The following is an 18,847-nucleotide window of genomic DNA, read 5'->3' as shown; positions in this document are numbered from 1 at the left end:
GTTTGTGTAGCAGGAAGGAGAACGACTAAGAGAACACTCAGAGGGGACTGCAGCCTGCACCAGCAACAGACTACACACAGGTAACACACCATACCATTATATACTTTAGGCACCTGAATGATGAATCAGGCGGTTGGTTGATACAGCATGCTGACCCTGCTGCTGTGGGATCAGTATTTCAGTTACTAAAGTTCCATTTCCTGTTTAAGGCAGGGCTTCTATGTGTCCGTCAATACAATTCTATCAGGATGTGTGCAATGGGCTCTAACTTCTGAAGCACTGTTGAGCTGCTTCAGTTACACCAAGGTTTCAGGTTGTCTTGAATGTCATTGTGATAATATGCATATCAGCCTTTTTCTCAAAGAGTTTAGCTTCACGTAGAATAGCTGTAGTCTAGTTTTGTTACATTTTCATCATAACCAATTTGATTGAAATTGAGTTTTTTAGTTGGATATGGTCAGTTTGATATCCATTTATTTGAATGAATGAAAAAACACTTTTATGGGGACCTCCATGATAATCCTACACAGACTGGCAGAAGCCTGGATAATCATCAATCAAATCATTGTGATGTTAACAGAATAAAAAGTCTTCTCATGAGTTTGTGACATGTTTGAAAACAAGAAGCACCAGATTGTTCTACGTTCCTCTGCTTTGTGTCCGTCAGACGCTGTGCTCTGCTCACAGTCAAAGAGAGGAGCTCTGAGGAGACAGCCTCACATTGACCAACACACCCAGGCACGCATTGAGGACCCCTGGGTTCGCCTGGCAGACCGCCCCCCTGAAGAGGTGCTCCACCACCACCCCGCCGCTGCAGACAGAACACACCCCACCACCATGAGCGACCAGGAGAACACACCTGAGGTTAACGGCACACACTCGGATGTCACCTCAGATCCTCCCTCGGATATGACTCCTGAGAACACATGTGAGACTCCTCCAGGAGAAAAGACGGCCCCCCCGGTGGCCCCCAAGCCTGCCTGGTTCCGCCAGAGTCTGAGGAAAATCCGGAATGAGCAGGGCCAGAAGAAGCAGGACAAACCCGCAGAGCTGAGGTCAGTGGGGGGCTTCACCAGGACCTACGGGGGCAGATCCGCCTCATCTTCAGCCAACCTGTCAATCAAACAGAAGATCCACTCCTTTGAGACTTTTTCCAGTCCGGAGGTTTCAGAGAAGGGGGGGAACAGGAGACCCTCGGCCACCTCCACCTCTCTACCTCTGGAGGAGAGCAGGAGTCGCCCTGCCTCACATGGGGACAGTGGGAGGGACCAACATGAAATCCAAGAAGAGATCCAGGAAATCACCTCTGCGTGTGACAGCGAGCCAGAGAACCCCCCTGTCTTTGCTACACCTTCTGCTATCCCCTCCTCCACTTTTGAAGCATGCAGTCAAACAGCCGCTGGAGATGACCCCCCCTCTATCCAACCCCCCGCAGATCTGCCACTGTGTGACAGCACTGATCTGCACTCAGGGACACATGGTGATCCTCCATCAGCTCCACTTCCTGCCAAACAGGAAGCTGAGCTCGAAGAGGATCTCACCAGCTCCAATCAGAACACAGTCTCTCCCCCTGCCACATCCATGATAGAGGGGGGAGAGAGCCTTCAAGAAGAGAGAGATGGAGCAGAGAACCAAGGGAAGCCCCTGAGCCCCACCCTGAGTGCTGCCCCCCCCGCAGGCAGCCACCATCAGAGAGGCCTGGAGGAGGGGAGTTTAGAGAAGATCCTCGCCTTCAGTAACCAGGTAATCTGTCAGGGAAGAACCATGGTTATGGACTTTATGTCAATGATTATTATTTGAAGGTCCAATTTTTATATTCACTTATTGTGTTTTGGGAGTAGAGACACTACATACTGATATACACCTGAACATCAGCAGGAGAGGACTCTTTAAAGTAGAGACACTATATACTGATATACACCTGAACATCAGCAGGAGAGGACTCTTTAAAGTAGAGACACTACATACTGATATACACCTGAACATCAGCAGGAGAGGACTCTTTAAAGTAGAGACACTACATACTGATATACACCTGAACATCAGCAGGAGAGGACTCTTTAAAGTAGAGACACTATATACTGATATACACCTGAACATCAGCAGGAGAGGACTCTTTAAAGTAGAGACACTACATACTGATATACACCTGAACATCAGCAGGAGAGGACTCTTTAAAGTAGAGACACTACATACTGATATACACCTGAACATCAGCAGGAGAGGACTCTTTAAAGTAGAGACACTACATACTGATATACACCTGAACATCAGCAGGAGAGGACTCTTTCAAGTAGAGACACTACATACTGATATACACCTGAGAGAGGACTCTTTAAAGTAGAGACACTACATACTGATATACACCTGAACATCAGCAGGAGAGGACTCTTTAAAGTAGAGACACTATATACTGATATACACCTGAGAGAGGACTCTTTAAAGTAGAGACACTACATACTGATATACACCTGAACATCAGCAGGAGAGGACTCTTTAAAGTAGAGACACTACATACTGATATACACCTGAACATCAGCAGGAGAGGACTCTTTAAAGTAGAGACACTATATACTGATATACACCTGAACATCAGCAGGAGAGGACTCTTTAAAGTAGAGACACTACATACTGATATACACCTGAACATCAGCAGGAGAGGACTCTTTAAAGTAGAGACACTATATACTGATATACACCTGAACATCAGCAGGAGAGGACTCTTTAAAGTAGAGACACTACATACTGATATACACCTGAACATCAGCAGGAGAGGACTCTTTAAAGTAGAGACACTACATACTGATATACACCTGAACATCAGCAGGAGAGGACTCTTTAAAGTAGAGACACTGCATACTGATATACACCTGAACATCAGCAGGAGAGGACTCTTTAAAGTAGAGACACTACATACTGATATACACCTGAACATCAGCAGGAGAGGACTCTTTAAAGTAGAGACACTACATACTGATATACACCTGAACATCAGCAGGAGAGGACTCTTTAAAGTAGAGACTCTACATACTGATATACACCTGATCATCAGCAGGAGAGGACTCTTTAAAGTAGAGACACTACATACTGATATACACCTGAACATCAGCAGGAGAGGACTCTTTAAAGTAGAGACACTATATACTGATATACACCTGAACATCAGCAGGAGAGGACTCTTTAAAGTAGAGACACTACATACTGATATACACCTGAACATCAGCAGGAGAGGACTCTTTAAAGTAGAGACACTACATACTGATATACACCTGAACATCAGCAGGAGAGGACTCTTTAAAGTAGAGACACTACATACTGATATACACCTAATCATCAGCAGGAGAGGACTCTTTAAAGTAGAGACACTACATACTGATATACACCTGGACATCAGCAGGAGAGGACTCTTTAAAGTAGAGACACTACATACTGATATACACCTGAACATCAGCAGGAGAGGACTCTTTAAAGTAGAGACACTACATACTGATATACACCTGAACATCAGCAGGAGAGGACTCTTTAAAGTAGAGACACTACATACTGATATACACCTGAACATCAGCAGGAGAGGACTCTTTAAAGTAGAGACACTACATACTGATATACACCTGGACATCAGCAGGAGAGGACTCTTTAAAGTAGAGACACTACATACTGATATACACCTGAACATCAGCAGGAGAGGACTCTTTAAAGTAGAGAAACTACATACTGATATACACCTGAACATCAGCAGGAGAGGACTCTTTAAAGTAGAGACACTACATACTGATATACACCTGAGCATCAGCAGGAGAGGACTCTTTAAAGTAGAGACACTACATACTGATACACCTGAACATCAGCAGGAGAGGACTCTTTAAAGTAGAGACACTACATACTGATATACACCTGAACATCAGCAGGAGAGGACTCTTTAAAGTAGAGACACTATATACTGATATACACCTGAACATCAGCAGGAGAGGACTCTTTAAAGTAGAGACACTACATACTGATATACACCTGAACATCAGCAGGAGAGGACTCTTTAAAGTAGAGACACTATATACTGATATACACCTGAACATCAGCAGGAGAGGACTCTTTAAAGTAGAAACACTACATACTGATAGCCACCTGAACATCAGCAGGAGAGGACTCTTTAAAGTAGAGACACTACATACTGATATACACCTGAACATCAGCAGGAGAGGACTCTTTAAAGTAGAGACACTACATACTGATATACACCTGAACATCAGCAGGAGAGGACTCTTTAAAGTAGAGACACTACATACTGATATACACCTGAACATGATCAGAATGTGTCCTCTATAAGGCACTCCCACCAGTCCTATATGACTGATAGTGAGATAAATGAGTGCCAAATTCTAACAATGCTGCTAAGAACAAAACCATTCATCTTGAATATGACATGAGGTGATGGATAATACATTTGCCAACACCATAATAAGCTCTCAATGCTTCCTTTCCAGGTGCTCAAAGCGCTTTACAATTACACATAGATGTAACATGTAACATGTAACAGTCATTACTGTGGACCCACGGGAGCAAATTATAAAACGATGAAGATTTTAGGTCACAGGCTCCTCCAACAGTGCAACACAATAAAACAGATAAACAGAAACATATAGTGCAAGTAAATAGTAAAGACAAAAATAAAAATAGTTTACAAAAAAAAATTGTGCAATCTATATGCAAGTTATTGGAATATTATATATTAGATAAATAATTTCTAAGTAGCAGCCAGATGCATGTTGTGGATGTTGTTTCAAAGTTCAGGTGTTTAACAGTCTTATTGCCTGTGGGACATATAGTTATGAATGAATTCATATATTTCAATAATTGTGCTATTATTGAACATTATTTTGTATAGGTTTGACTTATTTTACCTGTAAATCATTGAAACCAGAAATGCTTATGTTTTGTATCTAATTCTATTTTAATATGTTGGTTGTTCCAGGTTTCCCAGGCGGTGATGCGCTCTCACAGCGACCTGCTACCCTCTGTGGAGAGCGATGCTGAGGAGAGAGAGCAGGACAGCAGCGAGAGAGGCTTCTCTGTCAGGTGCAGTAACACACACACACACACACACACACACACACACACACACACACACACACACACACACACACACACACACACACACACACACACACACACACACACACACACACACACACACACACACACACACACACACACACACATACACACACACACACACACACACACACACACACACACACACACCATGTATACATCACTCCAGGGGACCTTACATTGACTTACATGCATTTCCTGGAGACTTATCCCAACCTTAACCATAACCAACACATGCCTAACCCTAATCCTAAACCTAACCAAGTCTTCACCCTAAAATGAATGATCCCCCTCATGAGGACATCCATTTTGTCCCCATAAGGGAGGCGAGTCCCCACACGTGACTGTGTAAACAGATTTAGGTCCCCACAAGTATAGTAATGCTAGGCCACACACACTCTCACACACACACACACACACACACACACACACACACACACACACACACACACACACACACACACACACAACACACACACACACACACACACACACACACACACACAGACACACACACACACACACACACATACACACACACACACACACACACACACACACACACACACACACACACACACACACACACACACACACACACACACACACACTCGCAGTTTTATAATTACCATAGACTGTATTAGTCAAACAGAGACTCGCCCCAGCATGCATACTGTGCCTGTTGTATATTCATAAGGAAGTGGTTCATTCTGTTGAAAAAAACAACAACTTCCTGTTTCACCAGAGAAGCAGCGGCACGTTTTAATTAACAGAACTCACAGAGCTGCCAGGCGTGCAGTGCTCAGAAGTGTGTAACAGTGTGTGTGTCTTCATTTTAAACACAGCTTGGCCACACTGAGGGAGTGTACCATTGAGCGAGGGGAGGGGGGGCACCATGACGAGGCAGCAGGCTCCTCTGCTCACTCTGTCATCTCAGCCATCCCCTCACAGGAAATACAGAGGATGATCCAGGAAGTCAAAGCTCTGGACCAAGACACGCTGAAGGTAAAACAATGAAAACATCTCAGACCTTCCCAGTTGCACCATATTTTAAAGACAGCTTACAAAACTGATAATATAATAATACATATGAATTACCTTCTACTCCAATCTGATTATAAACCCATTACATAAATAAACTTAAACACAGGTTTGAGAAATTCTCACCCCCATACATTTAGGTCCAGCCACTTTCATACTTTTTGAAATGGAGGGTTGTATAACAGTGGAAATAATGATCCGAGTGTCATGAGAACTGGACCGTCTTTGTTATATATACACTTCAGCACACATGAAATAAAGGTGCAGATGGAATATGTAATAAAAAACCCAAAAGGTATGTTTGACTTTTCTACCAATATTAAAATTAGGTGTCCGAATCACCAACAAAATGTCATTCTGTACTCCCTGCTGTCGGGAGTGTGTGTGTGTGTGTGTGTGTGTGTGTGTGTGTGTGTGTGTGTGTGTGTGTGCGCGTGCATGTGCGTGTGCGCATGCGTGCATGCGTGCGTGGCTGTGGGTGTTTGTGTGTGTGTGGCCAGAGGGAAACTTGACCTTATGTTGTGGTCAGATGGAAATATCAGATATCTAGGGGTCATGATGTGCTAGACATCTACTGTGTAAATACCACTGATTCCACTGATGTTCTAACCACATGCAGAATGTCTCATAATACTCTCTGAACGGCCACTGTTCCCTTTACCTTTGAGACGTAGGAGTGAGGAAACACTCACAGCAGGTCACTGTTCCCTTTACCTTTTAGACGTAGGAGTCAGGAAACACTCACAGCAGGTCACTGTTCCCTTTACCTTTTAGACGTAGGAGTGAGGGAAACACTCACAGCAGGTCACTGTTCCCTTTACCTTTTAGACGTAGGAGTCAGGAAACACTCACAGCAGGTCACTGTTCCCTTTACCTTTTAGACGTAGGAGTGAGGAAACACTCACAGCAGGTCACTGTTCCCTTTACCTTTGAGACGTAGGAGTGAGGAAACACTCACAGCAGGTCACTGTTCCCTTTACCTTTTAGACGTAGGAGTCAGGAAACACTCACAGCAGGTCACTGTTCCCTTTACCTTTTAGACGTAGGAGTGAGGAAACACTCACAGCAGGTCACTGTTCCCTTACCTTTTAGACGTAGGAGTCAGGAAACACTCACAGCAGGTCACTGTTCCCTTTACCTTTTAGACGTAGGAGTGAGGAAACACTCACAGCAGGTCACTGTTCCCTTTACCTTTTAGACGTAGGAGTGAGGAAACACTCACAGCAGGTCACTGTTCCCTTTACCTTTTAGACGTAGGAGTGAGGAAACACTCACAGCAGGTCACTGTTCCCTTTACCTTTTAGACGTAGGAGTGAGGAAACACTCACAGCAGGTCACTGTTCCCTTTACCTTTTAGACGTATGAGTGAGGAAACACTCACAGCAGGACACTGTTCCCTTTACCTTTTAGACGTAGGAGTGAGGAAACACTCACAGCAGGTCACTGTTCCCTTTACCTTTTAGACGTAGGAGTGAGGAAACACTCACAGCAGGTCACTGTTCCCTTTACCTTTTAGACGTAGGAGTCAGGAAACACTCACAGCAGGTCACTGTTCCCTTTACCTTTAGACGTAGGAGTGAGGAAACACTCACAGCAGGTCACTGTTCCCTTTACCTTTTAGACGTAGGAGTCAGGAAACACTCACAGCAGGTCATTGTTCCCTTTACCTTTTAGACGTAGGAGTGAGGAAACACTCACAGCAGGTCACTGTTCCCTTTACCTTTTAGACGTAGGAGTGAGGAAACACTCACAGCAGGTCACTGTTCCCTTTACCTTTTAGACGTAGGAGTCAGGAAACACTCACAGCAGGTCACTGTTCCCTTTACCTTTTAGACGTAGGAGTGAGGAAACACTCACAGCAGGTCACTGTTCCCTTTACCTTTTAGACGTAGGAGTCAGGAAACACTCACATCAGGTCACTGTTCCCTTTACCTTTTAGACGTAGGAGTGAGGAAACACTCACAGCAGGTCACTGTTCCCTTTACCTTTTAGACGTAGGAGTGAGGAAACACTCACAGCAGGTCACTGTTCCCTTTACCTTTTAGACGTAGGAGTGAGGAAACACTCACAGCAGGTCACTGTTCCCTTTACCTTTTAGACGTAGGAGTGAGGAAACACTCACAGCAGGTCACTGTTCCCTTTACCTTTTAGACGTAGGAGTGAGGAAACACTCACAGCAGGTCACTGTTCCCTTTACCTTTTAGACGTAGGAGTGAGGAAACACTCACATCAGGTCACTGTTCCCTTTACCTTTTAGACGTGAGGAAACACTCACAGCAGGTCACTGTTCCCTTTACCTTTTAGACGTAGGAGTGAGGAAACACTCACAGCAGGTCACTGTTCCCTTTACCTTTTAGACGTAGGAGTCAGGAAACACTCACAGCAGGTCACTGTTCCCTTTACCTTTTAGACATAGGAGTGAGGAAACACTCACAGCAGGTCACTGTTCCCTTTACCTTTTAGACGTAGGAGTGAGGAAACACTCACAGCAGGTCACTGTTCCCTTTACCTTTTAGACGTAGGAGTGAGGAAACACTCACAGCAGGTCACTGTTCCCTTTACCTTTTAGACGTAGGAGTCAGGAAACACTCACAGCAGGTCATTGTTCCCTTTACCTTTTAGACGTAGGAGTGAGGAAACACTCACAGCAGGTCACTGTTCCCTTTACCTTTTAGACGTAGGAGTGAGGAAACACTCACAGCAGGTCACTGTTCCCTTTACCTTTTAGACGTAGGAGTCAGGAAACACTCACAGCAGGTCACTGTTCCCTTTACCTTTTAGACGTAGGAGTGAGGAAACACTCACAGCAGGTCACTGTTCCCTTTACCTTTTAGACGTAGGAGTCAGGAAACACTCACAGCAGGTCACTGTTCCCTTTACCTTTTAGACGTAGGAGTGAGGAAACACTCACAGCAGGTCACTGTTCCCTTTACCTTTTAGACGTAGGAGTGAGGAAACACTCACAGCAGGTCACTGTTCCCTTTACCTTTTAGACGTAGGAGTCAGGAAACACTCACATCAGGTCACTGTTCCCTTTACCTTTTAGACGTAGGAGTGAGGAAACACTCACAGCAGGTCACTGTTCCCTTTACCTTTTAGACGTAGGAGTGAGGAAACACTCACAGCAGGTCACTGTTCCCTTTACCTTTTAGACGTAGGAGTGAGGAAACACTCACAGCAGGTCACTGTTCCCTTTACCTTTTAGACGTATGAGTGAGGAAACACTCACAGCAGGACACTGTTCCCTTTACCTTTTAGACGTAGGAGTGAGGAAACACTCACAGCAGGTCACTGTTCCCTTTACCTTTTAGACGTAGGAGTCAGGAAACACTCACAGCAGGTCACTATTCCCTTTACCTTTTAGACGTAGGAGTCAGGAAACACTCACAGCAGGTCACTATTCCCTTTACCTTTTAGACGTAGGAGTGAGGAAACACTCACAGCAGGTCACTGTTCCCTTTACCTTTTAGACGTAGGAGTGAGGAAACACTCACAGCAGGTCACTGTTCCCTTTACCTTTTAGACGTAGGAGTGAGGAAACACTCACAGCAGGTCACTGTTCCCTTTACCTTTTAGACGTAGGAGTGAGGAAACACTCACAGCAAATATCACTGTGGTCATGTTGATGCAAACAGTGATGATGTTTATTGTGAGCAATAATAAAGAGAACAAATGAACTGTCTGTTTCCACAGCAACTGGTGGACATCCATGTGGTGATTCTGCATAAAGAGGAGGGGGCCGGGCTGGGCTTCAGCATCGCAGGGGGGTCCGACCTGGAGAGCAAGGCTCTGACAGTAAGCAGCACTACACACACACACACACACACACACACACACACACACACACACACACACACACACACACACACACACACACACACACACACACACACACACACACACACACACACACACACACACACACACACACACACACACACACACACACACACACACACACACACACACACACACACACACACACACACACACACACACACAGGTCAGACTGCCTGTGAATAGCTGGCTGAGAGTCGAGGAGAGCATCATTCCTGACTCTACTTCATATGATAGTGTTTCCTGTAATGGCCAGTAGATGGCACCACAATCCAACATCAAATACTAAGTGAGTTTTGAGTGCCTTCTTATTCCTAATGTTTTTAATAGTGGTGCCATATTGCTTAGTAAAATGCACATTTAAGGAGTTTTGGGTCCTCACAAAAGGGTTTCTCAGCTTTGCTGTTTATGCAAGCAGATAGATGTATTAAAAATACAGAGGTGCTCCTAACTTTATATCAAAAATAATACAACATTTTACTATCACACACTACCAATCCCAACTAAATGTGCATGAACAGAATCTGAGTATAATGAGAGGGACTATAGAAACGTTCTTTATAATTATAGAATGTATTGTATAACTGTTCATGTAGATATGTAGTAGAATTTGACTTGCATATTATATAAAGAAACATTATGATTGGACTGAAATTCACTGCCTTGTGTGTTTTATGTGTCCACCAAAAAGTTAGTTTGTATTCAAGATATTATATTACATATTTACCTCAGATACATACATAGAGGAAGCCATGCGTTAAATTGAGCAAGGTCAAGGTTCCTGCATGTCAGTGGAAATATTTGTTCTGTCACAAGACTTAATTCTGAGATGTGCATCAAGGGATTTGGTTGAACTGTACAGACACACTCTGGGATCAGCGAGTGTGTGTGAAACTGAGTGTGTTCTGTCCAGGTCCACAAAGTGTTCCCCAGTGGCCTGGCGGCTCAGGAGGGAACCATCCAGAGAGGAGACGAGGTGCTGTCCATAAACGGACACACACTGCGCGGTGTCACACACACTGATGCCACCAGCGCTCTGCGGCAGGCCCGCAATCTGCAGCTGGCTGTGGTGGTGGTCTCCAAGAGGGCGGAGGAGGGACGGGGCGAGGGGGACGGCTGCAGGACGGAAGACCTCCACCCTGCAGGTGAGTCCTACAGCTCCCAGAGAGTGAGCCTCTCCAAGGCTCGGCTGAAAAAGCATCTTCACATTATGTAGTGGCCTATGAGATCAATTACACCTCTTCATATATTAAAGGGTGCTTACACAGAGAGCGACCCGAGCTTAGAGTGCAGAAGACAAGTGAAGTGCTATATCAAAAAAGAGAGCCCCTTACTCCTGTTTTAGCTACACTACATTGGTTCCCTGTATATTTCAAAATCCTTTTACTGGTTTACTAATGTGCTAATGATCTGGTCCGTCTCCTCTCACTGACTCTCTGTCCTTTTATGTCCCAAGCAGCAGGCTTTTTATATACACCTATCTCCTCAAATGAAATGGCTGAAGCAGCTTTTTCCACTACGCTTCCAACCAAGACATTTCAGGGAAGCAAACTCAGTGGACATTTTTCAACGATAGTTGAAAACAATAATTTTTTTGGTTAGCCTTTATTCTCTAGCCTATTTGACCTCCTTGTACTCCATGATATCACATATATCATGTTCATTTGCTGCATGTGTGTTCAAATGTTTTCAAGTTTGACCTGAATTGAATTTCTTGTTTCGGTTTAATTGTGTTATGTGTACTATTGTTATAGCACTTTGAGCTGCATCCAAAGTGCTATACAAATACAGCTTTATTATTATTACTTTTATTATATAATCCCCATTTATACAGTGGAGGTCGATTGCCCCAAACAATGTCCGAATCAGAAATCAGAAACAGGTTTATTGCCAGGTAGGTTCGCACATACTAGGAATTTGACCTGCTTTGGACACACATACTGTATTTTAGAACCCTTACAACATCTGTTTAGGTGAAATCTCTATGTTGAGATATATTTTCACTATCAAAAAGCCTTTCTGACCAAAGACAGCAGCCTCCATTGGGATGATGAGAGATTTGACATCACAGATCAGGGGAGAGGTCTGCCACCCTGATCAGCTGGTTTATTCGGTAAATCTGAACTACTGCAAAGCTAAATAATCGTTTTTGTTCATGTATGTTGGTGTATTTGAAGAGGGCATACACAAGAGTACACTAAAAGGATTACTCTTTTATATTGGGCTTTATATCACTTGAATACGCATTGAATGTGCCAACTTAGCCAGGCTACTATTTATTTTACTCATACAACTCTAGCCCCAAACTCTCCGTTTAACTTTGATGTTGTCAGCTGTGGAATGAAGGTATGCACTATGCAGGCTACATCTGTCCTTGTTGTTGATTGGGTTGTGTGTGGTGTGCGTGTGTGTGTGTGTGTGTGTGTGTGTGTGTGTGTGTGTGTGTGTGTGTGTGTGTGTGTGTGTGTGTGTGTGTGTGTGTGTGTGTGTGTGTGTGTGTGTGTGTGTGTGTGTGTGTGTGTTGCAGTGGTCCTCCACTCCGCTCCGCTGACGGTGGAGCTGCAGAAAGGAGCTGCAGGAGTGGGCTTCACTCTGGAGGGGGGCAGGGGCTCCATCCATGGAGACAGACCTTTAGTCATCAACAGGATCTTTGCAGGTACACAATATAATGCTGACATTATAATATTATAGTAACAATGAAACCACTTCACTTTCAGTCAGAAGAAAACATCCGGGGTTTAAAAACGGGTTCTTTTTTTAAAGGTCTCCTATCATGCACTTTTTTTTGTTGTAATTCAACATTTTATTGGATTTTAAGCACAAACATCCAACATCATATACAGACTCAGAGAGAAAACAAACAGTACCAAAGAAATAAAAACAGGCATTGACAAGTATCCATACATCAAAGTAAAACATCCAGTCATAGCAGCGCACATTAGTGCATGATATTGTGAGTGTCCCACATCCACTTCTTAGTGTCTTCACACGGTTCCACCTTCCCCAGACATCTACTGAAACTATCCCTTTGTTCATTAGCCATGCCACTTTGAACATGCAACCTTCCCAGCATCTTTTCACATGCAGCAGTCTCCATCATTTGAACCCTCCACATATTCAGTGTAGGAGTTTGGGGATCCTTCCAACATCTTAAAATGATCCGCGCACACATTATTAGGCCAGTCTTTAACACTCTAAATGCACATGTATTCAGATGCGGGGTCACCGTCCTGTCTCCAAGGAGACACAGTCTTGGCGAAGTGGGAATATCACATTTCAACCATAGTCCAGAACACTCCTCCACAAGGGACAAACCTTCGAACATTCCCAAAATGCATGCATATACGTGCCACGTTCTTCCCCACATCTCCAACATAAACCATCCTTAATCAGGCCCACTCTGTGTAGCCTTGAAGGAGAATAATAATATCTTTGAATAATTTGTATACTGAATTTGCCTCTAGCTTCCCTTATGTATTTTTCAGAGTTAGATATCATTTCCTCCCATGTTTTTTCGTCAATTGTAAGTGACAGGTCCTTTTCCCATACACGTTTGAGATTACCACAGCCATTGTCCTTTATCCAGGGACACATCCCGTACCACCTAGATGCTCTTTGAAGCATTGTTGGCAGTTGTAGGTAACACTCTATTGTATTCTCATCCCTATTAATGAAACTCCTCCCCCCCATACAATGTCTAATCTGTAAATATTTCCAAAAGTGGCCTCGTCCCTCCAAATTAAACTTTTCCTTCAGTCTGTCATAAGAAATACAAATGTTGGCTTCAAATAAATCATCCAATATCCTGATACCTTTTTTAAGCCACTATGCCCAGTAAATGGGTTGATTATCAACTTGTATCTTAGGATCGTGCCATAAGGGTGCATAACTTGTATTGTGGGACATTTTACATTTTTTATGTACTTCTCACCAAACTGCTTTTGAGTGTACCAGAACAGGATTCATCACGTTATTATCTTCCTTGTTGGTTGCCACCTGTTCGAGAGCTTCAATAGGTTTAAAAGGGGAGGTTAGTTCTTGCTCAATCAGGACCCAGTCCAGATCAGTATTTAAACCCTTCCAATGTTTCACAAGCTTTGACATTTCAAAATAAATACTATAATTCTTTATATTGGGCAATGATAATCCTCCTCTATTTTTTGGTTGACATCATTCGTCCATATTAATTCTAGGTTTTCTCCCATCCCAGAGAAAATGCTTTACCATGTTGTTATATCTGATATATGATTGATTGATTATATCTAAGTAGTAATTGTTGTGGAATGCATACAGGTATCATTCCAGTTATGTCATTTATCTGCGGAGCAACTATCATCTTAATCGTGTTCACCTTCCCCCATAGCGTCATGCGTAACTTACTCCATTTGTCCAACTGAATTTTACATTTCTTCAGTCGTTTTTCCACATTAGTATTCATAGTTACTCTTATATCCGAATGTAGTTCTATCCCTAGATACTTCATGCCATTTGGAAACCATTTCCAATCGAAGGTGGATAGCAGATTCTGAGAGCAGGTGCCAATGAATACAGTAACCAGACACTTTAGAATATACTTCCATAACTTCTAATAATGCTTTGATGGAGTTTGTCGGATCCTGACTCAGTAATAAAATGTCATCCGCGTAAAGAAAAAGCTTATGCTCCCTGCCCCCTCCAGCAACTCCTTTTATTCTTGAATCCTCTCTAATCATTGCAGCCAACAGTTCAAGGAAGATTGTAAATAAAAGTGGACTGAGACTGCTTCCCTGGCGGGTTGGCAAATGCACTTTTTGATGTCTTTTAAACATAAATATGTGTCAGGGAACTCACGCAGCATCAGAAAACAAAACCCTCTCTCTTTTCCTCCGTACCCTCATCTCTACAAACGGGGCTACAACGGAGCTGATCCAGATTTGCGTTCGATATGACGTAATATCTGAAAGGGCTGGCTTTACGCCCACGGCCCTATTAGAAACGTTGCTATCAGCAACAATGCGCGACGAGTTTTGGAAGTAATATGGTCTGTGTTTACATTAGCAAGCATCGCTAACACTCAGAGCTAACCTGGAGAGAGGTTAGCTACTCTCTCCGCTACTGGAGAGAGTATGTGTAAAGAAGCCGGATATAAAAGGTACTCACCTTGTGGTAAACCTGAGAGAGAAAAAGAGTTTGACCTCCGTACTGTTTCAGAAAAATCCTTGATGAGGTTTGGAACACAATATGGCGTCTAATCACGGCAGCGGTTCTCCTGCATAAGCTCCCCCACCTCTTTTACTTTTCTTTTTTTAAGCTACGGACCCCGAATCAGCAGTTCTCTAACATGACTGAAAGAGGGGGTATGAGGCTAGAGTGGGTGATCTGTTTAGTTTTTTGAGCAAAACACTTCATAGACATGTTTTTTTTACCAATAATATATACCTAAAAATAGTATAATAGGAGACCTTTAAATGGTCTCACAGTTCATATCTGAGAGAACTGTGAAATAATCAGTATCACACTACCGAACAAAGTCAGGGTTTTTAATTTATGTGGGAAAAAAACAAACTTCTGGAAACGGTCATACTGAAAATAATGAGTTTGTAGGTCTGTGTTTTTGGTGGTGAAAGCCAGGTTCCAGTCCTGATTACATTGTGACTCTTTGTTTCCTCCGGTGTTCAGGGGGGGGCCGCGGAGCAGAGCGGGCTGCAGCGGGGGGACGAGCTGCTGCAGGTGCAGGGGGTCAGTCTGCAGGACATGACCCGCTTCGAGGCCTGGAACATGATCAAGGCTCTCCCTGAGGGGGTCATCACTGCTGTGCTGAGGAGGGGGCCGGGCGGGGGGGAGTGACAGCTGCTGGGAACGCTTACATGTGACATGGCTGGAGAAAAGAAAGAAGAAAACTAATAATGGTACCGAGCAAACAGATGTAGACTTTTAACAGTCTCATATCAGGTATCTGCCATCCAGTGTGAACTTCAAATGTTTATATTATTTTTATATCACATTCCTTATCCGATTTTAAAGTGTATTGCATTGTAAATTCACCCAAATACCCCCAACTAGCCATGTGTCCCTTTTAGTGAGATTAATCTACAGAGCTCACTGTCATTGTTTTACTTTCCGTAGCAATAGTGTTAGCTAATGTTAGCTTCAGATCTGTGGATTATCCTGCATAATGCTGCTGTGGAAAACGTATTAAACAATGCTCTCAAATTAATAAATGTGCACAGAAATGATTTAATGTTGTCCTTGAAAAACTGGATTTGTGTTCTCGGATTGAGGGATTGTTCTGTTACAGCTACATTTTGTATTGTTTTCATTTTCTGGGCTATTTTTTGTGTGCCTATTGTGCCTATTTTGTAACAGCAATAATATTAGTGGGTCAATTTGACCCAGTGCATGTTTAATTATCCAAAAATGGTCAGAAGCCCTAAAATCCAGATTTTTTTTTGTACCTTTTTATTACTATCAATGAAATTAATATTTAGTGCAATTGTGTTATTCACCTCTCACAGATCATGGTTCCATTAGAATAAGTCACTCGACAAAATTCAATTTCTAAAGGAGAAAGGAATTTGCTTTGGATGCTTGTGATTGGACACACAAGCCGGGACTGTAACCAACGCTTGATCTGTGAGGTTTGTGAAAAGCAACATCCTACTGCGCTCCACATAAATACATCTAATGTGGAATTGGGACAAACCGCTAAATCACAACCCCCCCTCAGACATGTGGACGTACAGGGGCCGGAAATGATGGCTGCATTCTTTCAATTATTCCAGTGCAGGTCAAGTCCACAAAGGGAAGTGAGATTATACAGACCTATGCATTTTTAGATCCCTGAAGCACAGCCACATTCTGCTCAGAAGATCTCATGCACAGATTACACATCACAGGGATGGAGGTATCTGGTCTTGAGGAAAATAACTTGTATTCTCTTCCAGAAGTCCTCACACAGAAGCAAATGCCAGTAACCAAAGAAAACATTGCTATAGCCGCAGATGTGAAGAGGTGGAATCATTTGTCAAAAGTTCATATCCGCAGCATAAATGCCAATGTTGACATGTTGATTGGAATCAACGCTCCCAAGATATTGGAACCTTGGGAAATTGTCAACAGTTGTGGAAATGGCCCATACGCTATAAGAACAGTGTTGGGATGGGTCATCAATGGTCCTTTACATGGAAGCAGCAATGGCAGCGATGTTGACATGGAGCTTTCTTCTGTTGTGGTGAATATGATTTATATTTCCAAATTGGAGCTCATAGTATAATCATGACTTTAATGAAAAGCCCTCAGAGGAAAAAGAGATGTCAAGGGAAGACCAAAAATGTATGGAAATCATGAATACATCTACAACACTACAGGACAACAGGTCAGGGGTGAAAAGTTGGGATGATTCTAAGGGCCGGTGACTGACAGGGGCCCAAAACATTTTTAGAACATTAAGAAAAAATGTTTAAGTAACCTTTCATCAATCATCAATAATTAACATTAATATAACGTCATATTGATAATGTACTCACTAAACTTACGATTCATTTAACTTATTTTCTTCCAAAAGTTAATTATCCAAAGCATCGAACACCCCCCTCTATTTACATGGTTTGGTGCTGCCTCCAAACGCTGTGTGGCACCGGCCCTTTCTAGCAGAGAGTGAGAGCATGTGAGGAGGGATGCTAGTACTTACATGTGTACGATGTCTCAACGACTAACAAAGTCAGGCTTTCAAGAAAGAAAAGAAAGGAGAGAAAGACAAGAGAGAGGGACTAAAGGGCGACAGTATGTCACCCAGTTTTTCAAAAGAAAAGGTGGGTGTGGTCCATGAGTGGTGGAAATTAGTCTGTTAGCTAAGCGTAATCCATTGTAAATAATAATTGTAATGTTTTGCTGACATTAAAGGTGGGGTAGGTAAGTTTGAGAAACCGGCTCGAGATATACTTTTTGTTATATTGCATGGAATGCTCTTAACATCCCGATAGCAATGAATATATTAAGTGCTTTGACAAAAAATCCATAAAAAAATGTCATCTGTGGAAGCCGTGGTACTGTAAAAAGCACGACCAATCATTTTAGCCGGACCGGCTAAAATAACTGGATGGCCTACCTGCCTGTCAGTCTTCCATCTGTGCACAAGCTTATCTCGTGTAGGGTGACCAGACGTCCCTGTTTTCCGGGAACAGTCCACGTTTGTATTGGCCTGTCCCCGGTTGAAACTGTCCCCGGAAATGTCCCCGTTTTTTAATATACGTTAAAAACACATAGCAAGGTGAAATAAAACGTTTAATGTCAGGAAACACTGGGTAAACAGACTGTGGTCAAGCCAGCCCCCACTTCGGGAAACACAGTCAAGCCAGCCCGCACATTGTATTGCGGTGCACAAATATCCTATGCATTACGGTAGAGGCCTGTAAAAACTGCCTTCAAAATAAAAGCGTTTACTCGGTCAATAACAAATATACCTAAAAAACACACCATATATACTGGAGCTTAAATTAAGAAATATGTACTATATAATGTGATCAATAATAATTTAAAACAAACTACGTATAACTACCACATTATAACTGAGTGAATGTAAAATGTAAGTAGGCCTATACAGTTATGAAGACATATCTGACATTTCCACTGGGTGACTTTAAAATGTATGCTGTTTAAAATCTCAAATTAGATCTATTGTCCATCTATATTTTGATTATTATTTAATGGAAACCGTCCATAATCAAAGAGTCATTCGAAGTCAATCAAATACTTATTTCACTTCAGGGTGATAGCAGCAGGAGACCCCATCTAGTCAATCAGAGAAAATCAGGACAATTTCAAAATAAAATACTTTTGAAATCTCATATATGGGCTATCGTCCTTCTGTTTTCATACAAGA

At 42.9% G+C, this 18,847-nt stretch overlaps 1 protein-coding gene across 2 annotated transcripts in view; it reads left to right on the top strand.

The window, feature by feature from the left end:
* il16 (interleukin 16) overlaps positions 1-16,202 on the top strand; it is a 54,325-nt gene extending 38,123 nt beyond the window's left edge. The window contains exons 18-25 of one of the 2 annotated variants that reach the window (XM_034226975.1): positions 14-80; positions 668-1,743; positions 4,970-5,073; positions 5,955-6,114; positions 9,844-9,945; positions 10,901-11,132; positions 12,515-12,643; positions 15,647-16,202. In XM_034226975.1, coding sequence (XP_034082866.1) covers positions 14-80; positions 668-1,743; positions 4,970-5,073; positions 5,955-6,114; positions 9,844-9,945; positions 10,901-11,132; positions 12,515-12,643; positions 15,647-15,813 — 2,037 coding nt within the window. In that variant the 3' untranslated portion in view covers positions 15,814-16,202. Of the gene's footprint in view, positions 1-10; positions 81-667; positions 1,744-4,969; positions 5,074-5,954; positions 6,115-9,843; positions 9,946-10,900; positions 11,133-12,514; positions 12,644-15,646 lie in introns of both variants that reach the window. The other variant, XM_034226976.1, reaches the window with a different exon arrangement.
* The last annotated feature ends 2,645 nt before the right edge of the window (positions 16,203-18,847 follow it).

The sequence above is a fragment of the Gymnodraco acuticeps genome, unplaced genomic scaffold (genome assembly GCF_902827175.1).
Source record: "Gymnodraco acuticeps unplaced genomic scaffold, fGymAcu1.1, whole genome shotgun sequence".
NCBI classification, from domain to species: domain Eukaryota; kingdom Metazoa; phylum Chordata; class Actinopteri; order Perciformes; family Bathydraconidae; genus Gymnodraco; species Gymnodraco acuticeps.
This window is presented reverse-complemented; position numbering and strand designations above follow the sequence as displayed.